The 14,530-nt window shown below is 43.0% G+C and overlaps 1 protein-coding gene across 5 annotated transcripts in view; it reads left to right on the top strand.

Annotated features, from left to right (window-relative positions):
- The window catches only part of MEGF6 (multiple EGF like domains 6), a 255,996-nt gene that overhangs the window by 55,937 nt on the left and 185,529 nt on the right, over window positions 1–14,530 (top strand). For all 5 annotated transcript variants that reach the window (XM_037881096.2, XM_037881095.2, XM_037881094.2 and 2 more), the window contains one exon: window positions 1,758–1,862. In XM_037881096.2, coding sequence (XP_037737024.1) covers window positions 1,758–1,862 — 105 coding nt within the window. The remainder of the gene's footprint in view (window positions 1–1,757; window positions 1,863–14,530) is intronic.

Here is a 14,530-nt window from a genome sequence, read left to right as displayed (position 1 = left end):
AGAGCAGATGGACCTCGTCCAGGGAAACAACTGGCTTTTATAAACCCCGGGCCTTCATAAAAATGCCCTTTTGGATTCTCACTATTTTACTGTAATTACGTTGGATGAGCTACAACTTTGAGCAAAAGATGTTTCAGATCAAGCTGATTTTAATGGTCCTTTTAGTAACAAAATGTTGGTTATGTGATTGTGCCATAGGATATGTTTCTTTCCGTGGCTTGTTCCACAGAATACACTTAGTTCATGTATAGCCAGATCTGGAGAGGTGCTTAGGATCTGCATGTTGTGGATGCCCAGCCCCGCTCAGAATTTGTCCCTTACAAACTTTATCTAAATAGTAATACTTTGCACTTACTTAGATGAAAGATACTAGGAATCTCAAAGCATTTTACAAATGACCTAATGAGCGATGCCTCCCGAAACCTGTATGAGATGGGTCAGTAGTATTGTCTTCATTTTGCAGATAGAGAAACTAAAGTTCTGAGAGGTGAAGTAACTTGTCCAATGACAGAGCCAGAAGTAGTACTTTTCTGATTCCAAGCCTCATGCTTTCTACACTGGAGAAATCACAAATGCTGATATGAATCAAATGCACTTGAGAGATGATACTAAGGGCTTGTTTCTCTCTTTGTGGGCAGCCATCATTTGAAGGGAACTGAAAGGCTTTTAAATTGCAAAGTGACAAGTATAAGGTTTTCTGTTTTCCCCACCACAGTTGTTGAAGTCACTAGCACCTTAGCACAGGGTAAGGAATGCCAGGAATGTAGTTCCTGGCTTCTGCTTTTGGCATTAGTGATGTCAGTCATTGTTGCAGGAGCAACACAGAACAGAACCCTGGACTCTCATTTTTGGCAGATAGATAAATCAGGGAAATATTGTTAAAAGAATGTATACTTCTAAAATGTTCATTTGTGTTCTGTGATTGGGGATCGTGGATAGGTTAAACACTGATTCATTGAAAGAAAAAACCGACATTTGAGATTTTTCTCATTTATAAGATTCCAGCCTCCCTCCATCCCTGGAATTATTGCTGCTTTCTAGAAATCCTTTGCTAAAGTGGAGCTTGCCTAGCAGAGGAAGAATCAGGGCAGTGCCACCTTCTTCATCCTAAAGATCTCACTTTTAACTTAACCCACTTGTAAAAAACTACAGCACATATTCTTTCCTCTGTATCCCCTTGTATTCTACAAGCTAAGTAGGGGTATTCTGTGTCAGTATTTAGATGGGGTACCTCCAAGGAACACCCATCTGTAGGCACTGTAGAAAGTGATGTTGATGATTCAGTAAGTGGCATTGTTTCTTCTGATTCAGTTAGGAATTAATGCCCCAGATCGGGCATAAGGAAATCACTGGTGCTGGATAAATCACCTTTCAGATGCGGCATAAAACGGAGTCATTAAAGACCCCCTGGTGCTTTGTAAGACTGGAGTTTAAAACCTCAGTACCAGCCCCCTTCCTCCCCCCCCCCCCCCCACGTTTCAGTTTGGGTAAATGCTTTGAAGACAAACATGGTCACGAGGTCAGATATTCTTTATCTGCTGTCCTGAATTTCTGGGGACTCTTTCTGTGTGCTATTAAACTGCTGCTCTGATTTAACACAAAGGGGGGGATGCATTTTGGGGCTGGTTGTGTATTGCTTGTATATCTATTTGCGTTTTTAATGGGCTTTGGGAGCCTTCATGATGAACGGACATTGAAGTTATTTTAATGTATGTACAATTATGATCTCATGTTGTTCCTTCTTCCCTCCCCTTCAGCTGTCTGCAATTATGGAGTTTGTTTCAATGGAGGAAACTGCATGGAAGGATCTTCTCAGCTCTGTCGCTGCCCTTCTGGTTTCCAGGGATCCCGCTGTCAGTATGGTGAGTAGCCTTTCCAGCCCCTTACCTTAAACCTTCCTCCTACGTATTCTTAATTTAAAGCCGAAGGAGCAGGAGACGAAGGTTGTTTTCCCTGATGTTTGCTTCCTGACCCCAGCATCCTTTATCTTTGCAAGCTGCAGTTTTATTGCATATCTCCATTAATTTGCTCTACACGTATTCTGGCTCCTGTTTGTTATGTTTTAAGAATGGGATGTTTGGGAAGGAAGTGCTTGTCATGACTTGCTGTGAATACAGCCCTATCTCTCCATAATATACAATGGCCTTTATTCCTGGCCACCACCAGCAGAAGTGGTTTGTTGGAATCAGAGGAGGAAGCTGATTAAAGTTGGGTTGAACAAAGCAAACCCTGGGGTCATTTCCTGTGAACTGAACCTTTAGCCATTGGACAAATCCAGAGTGAGCCCAGCAGTAGACCGTCGCCATTGGAAGGGGACAGCAATGGTTGAGCTGTTTCTAGCAAGGGTTTCAAGACATGTTTTCACATGTAGATGTTGTTTAAACATTGACAGAGTCTGCATCCGAAAGGACTAGCTAGAGCTGTTATGTCTTCTGTCAGGTCTTACTGGTTTTGAACTGTTAAACTTTGTGTAATTAGCACCTAACACAATACACACGCACTCTTTTGTGAAGGTTATTGAACTTCTTGTGTTATGCAATTCAGAATCTTCTTGTTGGGCTGATATGCTATTTGGTAGCAAGCTGCCGCTGGAGAGCAGGCCAAAAACTCCGAGCACTACTCTATACCTAATTTATACAAAACAAACGTGTAAGAACAACGTACATTGTATTATTCCTTGGGGATCTTGGGAATGTCTATCCATAACGTTCAATCAATCAACACATTTATTTGGTTGGCAGTCTGGAAAATGTGCCATGATATAACAATTAATCATAGTGCATTACAAATCTTTAACAACAAATTAAAAACCAATAATAAGTATATTTTTTTCACAATGCATAATTAATTGTGCAATTCATGGCCATTAGATATCACTGTGGCCAAGATCTTAGTAGTAGTCAAAATGGGATTGGACATTTATATGAATGAGATAGGAATAGAAACTTTTGTGTGTCAGTGTAGAAGCCAATCATTATTTGATAGGAAGAAGTTTCCTCTATGGGCAGGTTATATGATAATTGCCCACCATTGGGTTTTGTGCACCTTCCTCTGAAGTATTTGGCATAGATCACTGTCTGAGAGTACTGTAGTAGAAAGTTGGGACTCAGGGCATATCTCCGATTGCAGCTTGTACAGAAATACACGAGCTAGCTTTAATCCAGCAGTGAAGTCATGGTAGCACGGGCGTTAGTGCAGGTTAGCTGCTTGAGTAACTACCCAGAGTTCTAGGCGGGCTTGTACAGCCTGCACTGAAGTCTGTGCTACAATGACTTTGCTGCTGTTCATTCTCTAAAGCTAGTTTGGGTATGTCTGCACGAGCTGCAGTCACGCCCTGGGGTTCCAGTGTGGACGTACTCTAAGTGAAGGAGTTCTGCTATATTTTTCTTTCTTTGGTGAATTTAAGGAAGGTGGAAAATTCAAGTAAGTATTATTTCCTTCCTGGTTTAGAACTATTGGGCGGGGGGAAGAGTTTGGTCTCTCTACCCCAGATTGTTGATTAGCCATGGTAAAGCATTGGTCTTATCCCAGTAAGAAGAGCTGATCAGCCATTTAAGAAGGGCTGGACATGGGGGAAGATCTGGGGTTGAGAGGAAACAGCAGTTTCCGCACAGCATAAAGCTTACACTTCAGCCTTTGTGGCCAGAATGCATAGAAGAGGACTGGGGAAACGGGGCAGTTTGCTACATTCCTAAATTCTTGTACTAGTTCTGCGGCAGCAGAATAAATGAGCATCTTAATGCTGCACTTCGAAGAGGGGAAGGTGACAAGTTCCCATGCGCCAGAAAGCACCTAATTACCTGGTATGGTGGCCAGCGAGGTTTCAGCTGCTGAGTCAGCATGTTAGAGCTGATTTTTCATGCCACATCTATTGTAAGGAACTTTAATTATTGTTACAGGTATCAATTAAGAAGTGCTTAAAAGGCTTTAAGTCTCATTCAGATAATCCTGTTAAAGGAAAAAAACCCTGGTTCCCTCATTCAGAAATGCAATTGCAGGTTAATCAAGAAACTCTTTGCTGCTGTAAAAGAGTTTGTTGTCAACGTTAGATTGTGTTTTCAGTTGGCTCTGTATCCATCCTGCACAGTCAGGAGGAGTGGGAGTGTTTTTCCACCAGAGAATCTGAGCCTTTCTTTGGGCTTGACTGGACTGTGGAACAGCCAGTGCACACTGAGTTGGCGTGTGATCCTTTATCTGGTGGCCACCCAATTTGCCTGGTGTAAAATACCCGGGTATGGAGGGAGCCAATTTCCCCAGTAATTGAAATAGGAATTTCTGCAAAGGCCCAGGTGTGCCAGCAGCGACCCTTTGCCGCTGCTATTTTGCTGAAGGGCATTCCGGCCTGAACTATTTTCCGAATTGGAGGCTTCATTTGGAAACACATGGTCTCTTGAGCCCGGAGCCCCGTGTTCTGTTTGCTGATGGAGTGCCGGCGGAGTCCGCAGCAAGCTTAGGGTGGTGCTGCTGCTGGAATACTGCGCCCAGTACAACTACTTCCTCCTGTGTTTCATTACGTGCATGGGAATGCTGGAAGCTGACTGCACAGCCTACCCCTTCGGCGGAGAAAACAAAGCAGCAAGATGCCGGCTGCCTATGCCCTGGTGGAAAAGAACAGAACCACTCCAACTTCTTTGTGACTTTTCTGATGAGCTGATTTTTAACAGTACTGTACAGAAGAATCAAAGGCATTGGCACAATACAAAGTGGGGATACTGTCTGTGGAAATGCACCTACAGAAGTTGAACCAACTAGGAAACCTGTGTGAATCAAGCCTTTTAAAAACAACGGCGTGAAAGGTTCCATATCAACAGCCTGCTGAGCAGGGGTGAAATTCTGGCCCCACTGAAGTCAAGAGCAAAACTCCCAGTGACTTCAGTGCAGGCAGAATTTCACCCCTGGGTTCTTCATTGCTCTGCAGCCTAGGTTTAGCACAGCCAGCAGTGGTGCAAACCTCCCTCGTGCTGTTCCGCCCTATTCTGACTGTATTACCGCACGATAAAAACTCAGTCTGTGCCTCGGGAAATCTGTAAGGATCCTGTTGAGGCTGTGCCAGGAGAGTACCGATTACACTGGTACCTCGTGATGCAGACACTCCTCTGTTAGGCGGTACACCGCGTCCACTAGCTAATTTCACTTAGTCCTTTAAAATGGCAGAGACTCACATTCACTACAGAATAAAGGTTCTGTCTCCCATTACCCATTCATCTTAGACAGCCAGTCGCGCCCCCCCCCCCCCCCCCATTGATCTTCTTGAAGCTGTTGAAGAGTTTCGGTTACCCAGACCCTTTTAGCCCTGACTCTGCATTCACATGACCTAGGGCTGACGGAGAGCCTATGCCAAGCCTCTCTGCTCCATACATTGCATGCCCTGAATGAAACTTTGAGATTACATCTCTCGCTTGAAGATAAGCACTGGTAGTGTAAGTTGAAAGGGCAAAGATATCAAGTTTTGCCCAAAGATGCCAGAATTTCTAGTCCGAACATGACATCTTTTCATCTGTTTTGTCAATCATCATAGCTGAAAGTTTGTTTTAATAACGAGCTGCATGCCAACTGGAAATGTCATGAAGTATATTTAAACATACAGTATGACTCTGCACATAGTTCAGTGCAAAAGCTTGAACTGTTGTTGAAGCCAAACTTGGCTTCAGTTGACTAGCCAGGCAAAAGGAAGCTGAGATCCAGAGTCCAACAGCCTAGCCATGCTTTCTAACCTCACCTAATGGCATGGCTAGGAACCATTCAAAACAAAAGCGAGGCTAAGTTTTGTGGGTGAAGTAACACTCCAGAGCATATGGATTTTGTGAGGTACCGGATTTCTGTTGTGTGTGTCTTCTCTACAAGAGACGTGTACAGTGCACTGATCTATAGTGACGGAGATCACACATTGACCTCTGGTCTCCTGCATGGCAGAGCAGGGCATTAACCATTAGCACTATGCTGCACTGATCGCACAAGAACACATTCTGCCACCTATGAGCTTAAATTGGACTACCGCCCTGAAGAGGAGTAGTATTCAGCGAGAGTAAGGGTGGCAGATTTTGACCCACACTGAGGCATGAAATCACTGTTCTAGAAAAGGAGTACTTGTGGCACCTTAGAGACTAACCAGTTTATTTGAGCATGAGCTTTCGTGAGCTACAGCTAGAGTGTCCCATACTTTGCACCTTGTTTTTCTGTGCAGGGGAGAGGATTTGTTTCCCACGCCAGTTCTTATGTGTCACCAGTGCACTTTCACTGCAAAGCCACAGGAAGGCAAATGTTATAGAGTGGTGCATGACATCACCCCCAGGTTCATCGTCCTTCTATCTAACACATTTTCAAAGAAATCATCAGGCAGTAGTGACAGATGAAAGCACGCAGGGTGGTCTATCCTGTTGTAATTTTTTTTTCTTTCTTTTTCTTAAAGTCCTCCTATCATCGAGAGACACTTCATTCCATGGGCCGTTAGCAACATGATGCTGGTAATTTAACATCTGCTCTTATGTGCTGTTTTGAACATAATCCTGCAGAGGGCTGTCATATGTTTCATAGCCTGGATAGAGTACAGGACAGTGTGAAGTTTCTTGCACCATGTTTTTTATTTCATGTTGCATTGGGGCAGATGTGGAAAAAAATTTATAGCCACTCCAAATTCTGCTGACAAAGCTGGTACCGAACTTGATTATCACAGCGTCTCCCTTCCTGTATCTGCAAGCAGGAAACTTAGCAGTCCAGTTTTAACCTGTGGATCACTTAACATTCCAGGGCAGGGTCAAGATTAAATGTTAAATCCAAATTTTAGTGTAAGAAGGAAAAGGGTTTGGTGCACAAATCATTTACAATCTACATTACTGTTTTTGTTTTTGAAGCGAACATATATTTCCAAAATACCCAACAGTTAATTTTTTTATAATATAGCCCCAGGGAATAATCTGTGCATGCAGTTTTTCTTCAACATCTACCATCCCAATCCACTTGTTAACATTTCTGTTTATCTCTCATTCTCTACACAAGGAGGGATCAGAAGAGAGCTAATTCACAGGTGATGTACTCACGACAGACTGCTTGGGTATGTGTGTGTGAAAGAGAGATTAGTTTCCTTTGGAAGTAAACATTCCTTAAAGAGTCATTTGCAAATTTTTTCATATCTTCCCTCACACAAAATGATAAAATAAATACAGGGAGCCTTCCCCTATAGAACCTGGGAAATATCAAGTATTGCCACATTTGTAAACGTTTAACAAATCCCTAAATTATAATTGATTGCAGCTTTAAAAATAAACGGCATATTTTCTGGTACCCCCAAAAAGGGGGAAATGATTGGTTTATTTTGGAGAGAAAGAAAATACATCTGTAAATTCCACTAATGTACCCCCCTTGAAGAAAGGGCCTGAAGTCAGTGCTTTAGGCTTTAAAAGGTCAAACTTTGTAGTGCTGGAGATTAGCCTTTATTTTCCTTCTCTGTAAAGCTTTTGCAGGAACAGCATGAGATAGAAAGGGAAGGACAATAGTAGCTTGTGTTAGTGGCACACTCAACACCGTGTGCCTTATTCAGACACTTCCGTGGGGCTGGTCAGGGAAGAAACAAGGACCTTTATAAAGGAGGAAGAACAGAACGAAACAATCGAACCATAAATCACTTGTTACCATCCCAGTTAGACCAGTTTAGTTCTAGTTTTCCCATGATTGTAACAAATTTGCAGGCAAGCAGAAGCATCTGCTGGAAAGGGGCACTTCCCACCCAAATAATGAGCGGCCATTAGTGAGTAGGAATAGAAATTATGGTCACTCATTAAAAGCTAGTGCTGGGTCAACCTCCAAAGGGCCAGTTTGGACAAAGCACCCTTTATAAAAATGCTTCTCTCAAGTCTCTGAGCTGCTAAGGAGTGCAAAATTAGGTAGGAAATCTTGCAGAAACAGGCCAGTTTGACAAGATCTCCTGTCCAGCTCTCTGTCAGGTTGAGTCTTTCTGGTGGCGGTTCAGGATTTGTTTCTGGACAGAACCAGAAAGCAAAGAGGCAACCACAGAAAGCAAAAAATTAAAGGGAAAAATGTTACCCAAGCTTTTCTGTTGAACCTTACAAATGGTTTGCTTCAGATTGTGCTTTGTATGGCGATTCAGAGAATTCACTCGTCTGTAATTATGATGATAAATTTTAAGGTTTCAGAGTAGCAGCCGTGTTAGTCTGTATTCGCAAAAAGAAAAGGAGTACTTGTGTCTCTAAGGTGCCACAAGTACTCCTTAAATTTTAAATAACTCTCCAAAATGCAAAATACTGTGCGTCATCTCGTTGGCTGGTGTATAGCTTCATTGATGTCCACAGAGGGAGGCTGAGTTATACCAGCAGAGGAAGTGGCCCAAAATGTGCAAAAGGCAAAGGGCAGCATCCCCAAAGCTATCCTTCACTGAAATTAGAGAGCGAGAGAACCTGTTACTATGGAATAAGCTAATTAAAGAAAAGTGGAGAGGAGAATGTGGAGTATGGTGGGTAAATCATTCTTCATGGCTCTTAATCTCAGTCTATAAAACATTAATTTTTAATTTCCTTTTTAAAACTGCAGAACCCAGTTGAATTGAGTGGATTGTTTGTTTTTTGTTTACTTCCTCAAATTATTTTAATTCCCAAGTGAAGCGTGTCTCAAAGCGCATGGCAGGAGCAACCTCCTAACGTCGCATTCTGCCAAGATAGCTGTGCACTGTTTGTTAGTCCTATGGTTCATAAACTTTCCAAAGGCACAATCATCCTGCTCCTTACAGGGAATCCATCCAGACATGAATGTCTGCTCACTTCAAGGGTTAGAAGGAAGTGGCAGGACTTTTGAAAGCTCAGACCTAAACAGGAAATGCTGCATTGTTTATGACTTCTATTGTTTCCCTGTTCTTATGTTAAAGTAGCGGAAGATGTAAGGTAACCAATGCTGAATTTGGATCATGAATGAATTCTAAGAAAAGGACGAGAGGGTGAACCTGTGAAATTCCAAGACCCTGGAGGAGTTTGCCAATAAATGGTAACAACATAGGTCTCAATAGTGCAAGGTGACAGGTGTTTCCTGACAGATACTGAGCTCCCTCAGTTTTGTTGGGAAGTTAAGGATCCTCAGTACCTCATCGAATCAGGCCCATAGTGTTATGTTAACATCAAAGGATTCTGCGGTTCAAGTGGGATAAGGACCCAAAAGAAACTATTTTGGGCGGAAATCTCCTGAGAACCGACTCTCATGAACTTTTCAGTGACGGGGGCAGAAAAGAAGATAAACTGCTTTTCACAGCATATTTCCATTTCGGAGCCAAAATTAGGAAGCACAAAGAAAGGCACACAGACGTTCTTGTTTAGGTTACGTAGGTTTATTGCGTGAAGGGAAAAAGCACTACGAGCATGAAGTAAGATAAACCCCAGACAGGCAGGCACTGTATGAAGCCAGGTTGATCGTCTGTTTTAAAGTTACTTCAATTTTATCAACTATTAAAAAGAGTTAAAGCTTGATTCACATTTTAAGTAAAGTTTCGCCCTTGATTTTACTTTATCAACTGGCTCTTCTGTCTCAAATGGTGCTCAAGTGTTCCACTCTAAGGGTATGTCTACACTACGAAATTAGGTCAAATTTATAGAAGTCGATTTTTTAGGAAGCGATTTTATACAGTTGATTGTGTGTGTCCCCACTAAGCGCATTAAGTCGGTGGAGTGCATCCACAGTACATTGGCTAGCGTCGACTTTCGGAGCGTTGCACTGTGGGTAGTTGTCCCACAGTTCCTGCAGTCTTGGCCGGCCATTGGAATTCTGCGTTAAGCTCCCAATGCCTGATGGGGCAAAAACATTGTCGCGGGTGGTTTTGGGTACATGTCGTCAGTCGCCCCTCCCTCCATGAAAGCAACGGCAGACAATTGTTTCACGCCTTTTTTCCGTGCGGATGCCATACTGCTTTCAGCAGACGGTGCAGTGGGACTGCTCACCGTCGTCATTGAACCACTGCTTCCGCTGCAACTATGCTCTCCTGCTCTTGTCTTGATAGCAAATTTCTCCATGTTGGCTGTCATGGGCTCCCGCTTCTGCTGCCACTCTGCTCTCCTGCTCTCATGAATCCACCTCGCAGGTCCTCTCGTTGTTCTCTATAAATATCTATTCTCGTGGCATCCATCATCAGCCACTGCTTCCGCTGCAACCCTGCTCTCCTGCAGACACCGTACCACGGCAAGCCTGGAGCCCGTTCAAATCACTGCGGCAGTTATGAGCATTGTAAACACCTCGTGCATTATCCTGCAGTATGTGCAGAACCAGAACCTGCAAAAGCGGGCGAGGAGGCGACAGCAGCGCGGTGACGAGAGTGATGAGGACATGGACACAGACTTCTCTCAAAGTACGGGCCCTGGCAGTTTGGACATCCTGGTGGCAATGGGGCAGGCTCATGCTGTGGATCACCGATTCAGGGCCCGGGAGACAAGCACAGACTGGTGGGACTGCATAGTTTTGCAGGTCTGGGATGATTGACCAGTATGGGATGTTGACCACTTTGCTGTGGTCAGCACCTCCGTGAAAGCCACTAGCAATCTCATGTCAAAGCTACGAAGCGTGGCGAGATCAACGTCACGCTCCTTTTGCCTGTGTAGTTTAAGGAATAACTCCACTGCCACTCGTGACGTGTTAATCAGAGCGAGCAGCATACTGATCAACAGTGCAGGATCCGTTCCTGCAGACCGAAGAGGCAGAGCGTACAGTACACAAACCGTTGAAAGATGGTGCCAAATGCAGACGGGAGCACAGGGATCGCTGGGATGTGAAGCAATGTGTCCCGGGGCACTGGGACATGACCCAGAATGCCTTGCGACCCCCTCTGCCTTCCCACAACTCATAGCAGCAGAAGAGGAAGAGATGTTCTGTGGTACAGCTGCACCGCTCCGAATACTGCCGCAAGTGTGAGCACGCTATTGCGCAGGCAGCTGACAGCGTGCCCACACAACAGCAGTTTCCCTTCAGCGCACTCTGCAACTGCCAGCGCTGTAACTGGGCCAGTATAATAGACATACATACCCTACATCCCAAGCTTTGGTCCTGGCTTGTTCTAATTATCTGAATTTTAGAGATTGGTAATTTTAGGCCATTCCTTGGATTTGGCAGTCCTAATATTTGGATAATATTCAGATCCCAGAGTCTGAGCATCACCTGTTTGGAATCATATTCTCTTGCACCTTCCCCCAGCATTCCTGGATTCCACCTGCTTCACATCAGAATTTTCCTCTCCTTTCCCTTGCTCCAAGATGCCCTAGAATATCTTAAAGATACTTTGCCTTTCCCCCCTCTTCTGGGGAGCTGTATGATGCTCCCCATTTCCATATTTCGGGGGTCTCAGAGCCCGTTTGGACAACTGCCACTCCTGAAAATGGTACAATTTGGATCACTCATCTTTAGAAGTAGGATCTATTAATCTCTCTCCTTCTGCTTTTTGGTTCATATAGATTTCTGCAGAGCTGCCCGCATGAAAAGTTTAACTCCATTTGCTACATGCAGTTAGAATGGCACCTGCTCTGGGATTGTCATGTGATAAATGGAGCTCATCTGTAGTGAGGGTAATCCCTGTTTAAAGAAAAAAAGACGGGAACTGTGGGTGTCCTATTCTGAGTCAGCTGATTTGGGTTCAGGCTCTGAATGGAGGGCAGAGCACACAGAGAGGATCTTAGAGGATCTTACTGTGAGATCACACCGGTACTCACTGTGTTTATAAAGGAAACAGTTTACTAACCCCAGTCAAGTGCCCGCTTCTTTTGTTTATCTCCCAATGCAGAAAGGGGCTGGCGAGTTTTGAATCTTCCTGTTTTATTAGGGGCAGGTGAACTAACTGATTTACTATCCTAAAAGCTATGGTGGTGAGGCTGGAGAACAAAAGAAGGGGTGAAACTAGATACTACTTTGCTTCCTCCAGAGCACTGAGTATGGTAGGAGTGGAACTGTATGAATCACTGAGTTTTAGTGTGTTGGCAATTCCAAAAAATTGAAAGCAAAATTATTTCAGGTTGACCAAAAACAAATGTGTTTTGTTTTTTTTTTAATTTTTGGTTAATTGAAAATTGCTTTGGGTGGAATGACATTTTCATTGTACCAAAAATGAAAGGGTGCATTTTGATTTCAAGCCTTTTTTTCTTCTTTTAAAATTTAGTAAAAAAATAAAACTAAAAGTAATTTCAAAACAAAAAGTTGTTTCAAACTGCAAAGTCAAAATGTTTTGTTTTGAAAATGTCAAAAGAAATGTTTAGACTTCTTTGGAATTTTTAAAGTTTTTTGACTGAAGTAATTCACTGAATTCAACACAAACTGGTGAAATGTTTCAGTCAACCCGTATCTGCATATTTTGCTGAGAAAAGTTAATGTAGCAAAATTTCACCTAGCTCTAGTTAGGAAGATTGCTGGGAAAGGTGGGGTGGGGTGGGGTGGGGTGGGAGTGGAACAGTGAGCATAGGTTTCATGTTCCTGTAATATTTTAGTGGTGATAAAATATCATCCACTTAATGGGTGCTAACTACATCTTGCTGAGTTGCTTTTTCTCTCCTTATCTGGCAATTGGCTAATTTTGTGTCTGTTAAGTGAATGAACAGGGATAGTTTGTGCTCGCATAACCCAACAATCATCAGGCTTTGTCACATATTGATGTAGGTTTCCTATTCTGCAAACAGATGACACAAGTGAAGCATTTTGTGTTAGCTACAGATGAAGAAAATGATATATAGACAAAGTAGATTGGAGACTTTGTATTTATTTTGCCAGAGCATTTTCATGCAACTTTTCCCAGTTCCCAAACTCTCCTTTTAAATTCTGTTTCCAGCCAGCCCCAGCTTTGAAAAATATTGTTGCCCTAGGTACAGCTCTTGATTCCTGAAAGGCGCAATTTTTAAAAAAAATAAACATCAATGGCAAATATTGCTTTAGTGATTTGCTCTCAGCAAATAGATGCTTCTCAGATTGGTGTCTCCAATTTGTGATGCCTTTTCATTACTCCTAATGCTTTCCCAAAGCCAAAATCCTTAATTGGTTCTATTGGCTGCCAGAGAAAACAAGCAGACCAGCGCTAATTAAAAATGCTGGAAGATCCATTTGCAAAGTCAACCTGCCATTCTGCTTTATTTCTAATCCCTGTGTCCTAAAGTCAAAAGGATTGGATTGACATCTGTAAATGCCTTTCCTTGTCACTTGTGAAGTCTTGTCTTGTGTCTCATTTCCACAAGATTGAATTTTCATTCTTTCTAGTGGTCTACACACACAGTTGCACTGGTTTAACTGAAGGTGTGATGTTAAACTACTTTAACTAAACTGATGCTAAATTGTATGCTACATTTCAGGGACAAGCTAAAGCAATGTCTGCCAGGGTTAAACCAGTGTATGAGTTTCTGCTCATAACATTGCACTGGTTTAAATGAACCTGTTCGACATTGTATCTCTAGTTAAACTGGTGAGAGTTCTCTGCGTAATCTCAGTCTCTCCAACTGCCTTAAAAGGAGTCTCTGTGGAATTAACTAGGCCTAGTCTACACTTAAAATTTACACCGGCCTAGACGTAGTGGTAAGGGGTGTGGTTTTTGTTTTTGTTTTTTGGGTGTGTAGTGACATAACTATGCCACTACAAGCTGTAGTGTGGACATGCTAACATCGGCATAAAAGTGCTTTTTCCAGCATAGTTGATGTCTCTTGAAGAACTGGTGTAAACCATGTCAGTTCATACCCAGAGTGCTCCTGTTCCTGAGTGGAATATAAGCCATTGTTTATCAAGTCAAAAGTAACCTACAACTCTGACATATAGATATATTGGGCTAAAAGGATGAACGTAATCCATTGACTGGAAGGCTTTGGGTTTTTTAAGTGTATTATTTAGCTATTGGCAGATAAAGCAAGGCAGGTGATTCCGGTGGATAGATTACTTTGTTTCTAGGAACCTCAGTCCAGTGCCAATCACAACACCAACTGCATGTGGTCAAAGCTTGTCTTCCAGTTTCCCCTTACAACATGGCAATGCTGCCTACACTTAATATTTGACATCTAGCCTTTAATGTATACTTGTATCTGTGGGAGGAATGGATAATAATACAGCCCTCAGTATTTCCTCAGAATTTCTGAGTGCCTGGTTTAAAGATGCTTCAGCAATACAATGATTATTTCCTATAGTGACACTCTACAGTGGTTGAAGAAGGGCAGCCCTCTGGCTATAGTATTCTAGTGGATGGAGCGCTCAGGGCTGGATCATTCATACATGTAGGCTTAGAATTAAGTTCTGTTGGCTGGAACATGGATGATCTTTTGGTTAAGGCATGGGACTGAGAGAGGAGTGGTCAGAAGACTTGCGTTAGAATCACAGAATATCAGGGTTGGAAGGGACCTCAGGAGGTCATCTAGTCCAGCCCCCTGCTCAAAGCAGGACCGATCCCCAATTAAATCATCCCAGCCAGGGCTTTGTCAAGCCTGACCTTAAAAACTTCTAAGGAAGGAGATTCCACCACCTCCCTAGGTAACGCATTCCAGTGTTTCACCACCCTCCTAGTGAAAAAGTTTTTCCTAATATCCAACCT

Source organism: Chelonia mydas, chromosome 18 (genome assembly GCF_015237465.2).
Source record: "Chelonia mydas isolate rCheMyd1 chromosome 18, rCheMyd1.pri.v2, whole genome shotgun sequence".
Lineage (NCBI taxonomy): Eukaryota > Metazoa > Chordata > Testudines > Cheloniidae > Chelonia > Chelonia mydas.
Note: the sequence above shows the minus strand (reverse complement) of the source record. Positions and strands in the feature narration are given on the sequence as shown.